The sequence below is a fragment of the Sinocyclocheilus anshuiensis genome, unplaced genomic scaffold (genome assembly GCF_001515605.1).
Source record: "Sinocyclocheilus anshuiensis isolate Anshui unplaced genomic scaffold, SAMN03320099.WGS_v1.1 scaffold200, whole genome shotgun sequence".
In the NCBI taxonomy this organism is placed as follows: Eukaryota; Metazoa; Chordata; class Actinopteri; order Cypriniformes; family Cyprinidae; genus Sinocyclocheilus; species Sinocyclocheilus anshuiensis.
The window spans coordinates 1,739,641-1,744,352 of NW_015558595.1; the positions used below are offsets into that span (position 1 = coordinate 1,739,641).

General features: G+C 37.4%; 1 protein-coding gene across 1 annotated transcript in view; it reads right to left on the minus strand.

The window, feature by feature from the left end:
- Positions 1–4,712, minus strand: part of LOC107680013 (myelin-associated glycoprotein-like) — a 13,265-nt gene that overhangs the window by 6,197 nt on the left and 2,356 nt on the right. Inside the window, exons 3-4 of the mRNA XM_016475756.1 lie at positions 2,461–2,538; positions 1,977–2,345 (exon numbers count right to left, since the gene is read on the minus strand). Of these exons, the coding sequence (XP_016331242.1) occupies positions 1,977–2,345; positions 2,461–2,524 (433 nt within the window). The 5' untranslated portion in view covers positions 2,525–2,538. The remainder of the gene's footprint in view (positions 1–1,976; positions 2,346–2,460; positions 2,539–4,712) is intronic.

The window sequence follows — 4,712 nt, forward strand, 5'->3', positions numbered from 1 at the left end:
GCTATAGAGGCCGTTTGCGAACTCCCTGCTCGTCCTGTCACAGCTATAGAGGCCGTTTGCGAACTCCCTGCTCGCCCTGTCACGGCTATGGAGGCCGTTTACGATCTCCCTGCTCGTTCTGTCACGGCTATAAAGGCCGCCTGCAAGCTCCCTGCTCGTCCTGTCACGGCTATGGAGGCCGTCGGGAAATCCTCATCCTGTCCTGTCACGGTTATGGAGGCCATTTGTGAATTCTTTGCTTGCTTTGCTTCAGCCCGGGAGCTCATTTGTGAACTGTTGTCCTGTCCCGACCCAGCCAAGGAGGCTGCCTCTGAACGCTCAGCCTTGTCTATCAACCCCAATGTTCTGTCTGTGTTGTCTGTCTCTGCTCTCTCGTTGTTACAGTCTCCGCCATGGTCTCCTGGTCGGGGTGGTTCACCGGGGGGGGTTCCGGTTCCCTCTGCTCCGCCGTGGTGGTCTTCTGCTCCGTCGTGGTTGATGAACGTGTTTGAAGAGTTAGTGACAGGACGTCCAGACAGATGCCACTCCAGTTCAGGAGAGGGATTCCCATCAGCCTCACAGGAACACACAGTTACATCAGTCCTGCCACAGCTGGAGGATGGAGAGATTTTAGGGGCATCTGAAAGTATTAAAATTAGAAAAACAAAATAACTACAATGATTCCGCTCCTGTCAGTGATAAATGTTGCAGTTCAGCGCTGCTGGATTTGCATCACTGCTGCAGGTCAGAGTCACTGATCTGCCCTCCAACACAGAGCTGGAGGGAATCGCTGAAGCTGTCAGGTTTTTAGGGGCATCTGAGAAGCAAAGTTAACAGATTGACATAGCTTACTAGGGAAGTTGGGGTACGTAATATTTCTGTCAGTTACATATAAAGTGGGCCAATTATTTGGAAATAAGCTTCATTTCAAAATATATGAATGCATGTGCATTAGGTAACACAATATCAAAACAAGTGGCATTTACTTTAATGTAGAGGACAATATTATATGAGCATATATACTGTGTGTGTGTATATATATATATATATATATACCAAAAAAGACAGTATGGACCCCATAGACTTTCACTGTATGGGCAAAATCCAAATATCATCTTTTGTGTTCTGCAGAAGAAAGAAGTTCATACAGGTTTGGAACAACATAAGATCAGATCATGACAGAATATTATTTTTGGGGTGAACTATGCCTTTATTAAAACTTATGATTTTAAAACTTAAAATTTTTAAAACACAGAGCTGGAGGGAAGCACAGACACTGATGTGTTTTTAGGCAAATCTGAAGGGAAAAAATTCAGGGCTTCACAATAAAGATCACAATAATATGAAAACTAAAAAGCATCACAAAGCATCACTTACACTGAACATGTAATATGATGCTGTCCTGTGCTGTTTTGTTCTCGTCCTGTAGCTGGTAGGTTATAGTGCAGGTGAAAGTGACTCTGTGCTGACGGTGAGTAGCAGTGAAGTTCAGATCAGAGATGAGCTCCTCTAGTCTGCTGCTCTCACTGAGGGGGATTCTGGGAGTGGAGCTCCATGTGAGAGTTGGTGGAGGAGAGGAGCAGAGAGTCTCAGCAGAGCAGCGCAGACTCACAGAGCTCCCCTCCAACACCTCCTCCTGATCCTGCACCTCCTTCTGCTCCACATACAGCTGCACTGTGGGTTTGGGGGGAGAGTCTGAAAAAGTAAAACGACAATGACGGCAACTTTTAAAACATTCATTTAACACATTTGTTTCTAAATAATAGGCTCAAATCACTCACCAATCACATTTATAGTGGAGGTATTTACAGTGTAGACGTATTTCAAGTCACCACTTTCAATCCTGAAGTAATATCTACCAGTGTGCTTTGAACTAACATTATAGAAGACAGTGGTGCAGTTCTTCTCACGTAGGTTTCCAGTTATTTTCCCATTAACAACTTTTAAAACATTCATTTAACACATTTGTTTATAAATAAAATGCTCAAATCACTCACCAATCACATTTATAGTGGAGGTATTTACAGAGTAGATGTATTTCAAATCACCACTTTCAATCCTGAAGTAATATCTACCAGTGTGCTTTGAACTAACATTATAGAAGACAGTGGTGCAGTTCTTCTCACGTAGGTTTCCAGTTATTTTCCCATTAAAGTGATTAGGTTTGGGATCTGTGGAGTGAAACACTAGATGGTCATTCATCTTATATCCATCTTTGAGCCACAGTCCTGTAGCAGCACTCTCAGGAACGAGGTTTTTGTCATGTTTTTCCTCAATCTCAAATCTGCACTTTATGATCACACAGGATCCACTGAGAGCTTGAATGTTCTGTGGCAGACTGATGCTGAAATCTCTACAACAAACACCTACAACACAATGCAAACATGTAAGAAATAATTTTGAAATTATTATAAATATCAAGAAAAGAGGTCTGGAAATTTTGTTATTAAATTTAGTTTATGAATGGAAATATGCTCAAACCTTTCAACAGAAAACCAAGAAGAATTATTTTCTCTGCTGTCCAGATGTCCATCCCTTCATTCATTGAGGAGCATCAACCTACAGGTGAAAAGCAAATTGAGCCCAAAAAAAGGAAAAAAAACCTGTAACACTGGGTAAACTGAGTCACCCCCTTCCTCTCTCACTTTTTATGATTAAGAGACATTTCTTTGAGTTTGGGAGCACTGACTGCATAAAACTCACCTTTGCTTTCAAGGAAAAAGATGCAAAAGTTTTTGCACAAATATGTGCCAAAGATGATACCTCAGGAAGGAGGAAGTAACATTTCATATTTTACATCAACATTAATGGTTGACTGAAAACATTGCCTTACTTTTTGTTTATTTTCCTCCCATTAATTAAAACCCATTCTTAAAATAATACTTAGCGTGTATAGTACATGTGCCAATGCATTACAGTTTTCTTTGTGAATTCTTATTTTAGAACCTTGAAACTTGGTCCATTACCCATAAATTTGAATAATTATATTCACTTTAATATCTCAGTATACTTAATCCTTTTGTTTAACCACTTAAAATATCTAAATATTCTCTGCATTACCTTTTTTTTATTAGTTGTTTCATGAAATTGGTTGTTTCATGCAATCAAGATTAATAAACACTGCAATGAATTTTGAATTGGATATTTAAACAATATGTGGTAATTTTGCTTTATCCATTGAAAATTAAGCATAATTAGAAATCAATGATTCATAATAAATATTTAATTATATATGTATAATAATTATTATCATTAATTGGATAAAGCATAATATATCCTTTATTTGTATAACATATCTTTGAGTTTTTACAAATTTTCACAAAAACACTACACAACTCCCCAGAACATTTCCCAGGCAGAATTAAAAAAAAACAAAAAAAAAACTGTAAACATATATTGATTTTTATTAATCAGTCCTCATAAACATTCTTACATTCCATAATGTCACACTTCTAAAGCTTCTTCAAATCTCCATTTTTAACAAAGTCCAAAAACAGCTCCCAGATATCCCAAAATTTAGAGGATTTCTTCCTTGTTACATATGTAAGCTTTTCAAGAGCCAAACAAGATATTAGGTTTTTCAGCCATAGTCCAAGGGAAGGGCAATTGGTATTTTTCCAACATAGGGCAATAGAAATATATCCTTTATTTTTCAAAAATATGTTAAATATGTTAAATATGACAGCATCTGTTAATATTCAATAAGTCTACTAATTTTGGTTTAACCCTTAAATGCATACCTCAGGTCTTTAGCAACCCGGGACATCATTCTCTACCCTATTTTTTTAAGTTAGACATCAACTTTCGGAGTATTCCTAAATATATTAATTATAAACAATATAACAAATTAAAAAAAAAGGAAAATATAAAAGAATGCCAGATTTCTGATTAATTTTTTGTAAAAATGTATAGGGGCGCTAGAGACCCGAGGTATGTAAATGTGTAAGTATTTTTTCCTGCACAACTATATTTACATATCTGATGATGTGCAATGCATCTTTTTTCCTCAAGGTGGCACTGTTTGATACACAATGATGACGTGACGGTTCACTCATAATTACCGCAGACATAAAACAAACGAATATCATCAGCAAAAATTGAAGTGGTTTGAATGGCTTTACTGCAGAGCAATTACTATACACAATGAAATATAAATGTCACTGCCATTTGATGCTGGATGTGATGAATAAGCTGCCACTGATCAAAATATTGAATATGAAGTCATTAAAAATGATAGTTTTGAGAATATGGTTGAGATCGTGAATGTGAGGCAGATGTTGAATGTACTGTGGAAGTGTGCTCTGACGATGACAGCGATGGTAAAATAATCTGCTCAAATTTAACCCTTTTAAGTTTCAAAAGGTAACGAAATATGCTTTATTTTATTCTTCTGTAATTGTTCTTAAAATATCAAGAGAGTTTTTTGCTATTGCAGCAGATAGAGATCCATCCATGCTGGATATATAGGTCCAGGTCGCTAAAGACCCGAATAGCCTATGTAATAATGATTGGCAAAACATTCATGCATTTAAGGGTTAATGTAATGGAGGTAAAACAGCAAAAAGTTTCTGACCTTCCTGAGGGCAGAAAGTGTGGGAATCTCCTGTTTAGATCCCAAGTTTCCAGCTGTAAAACCTGCTGCTGATTAGAGACGGACTGAAGTTGCAAAGACTAAAGTCTCAAATCCAAAGAGATATTCTTTATAAAAGTTAAGAGTCAGCCACACCTACCTA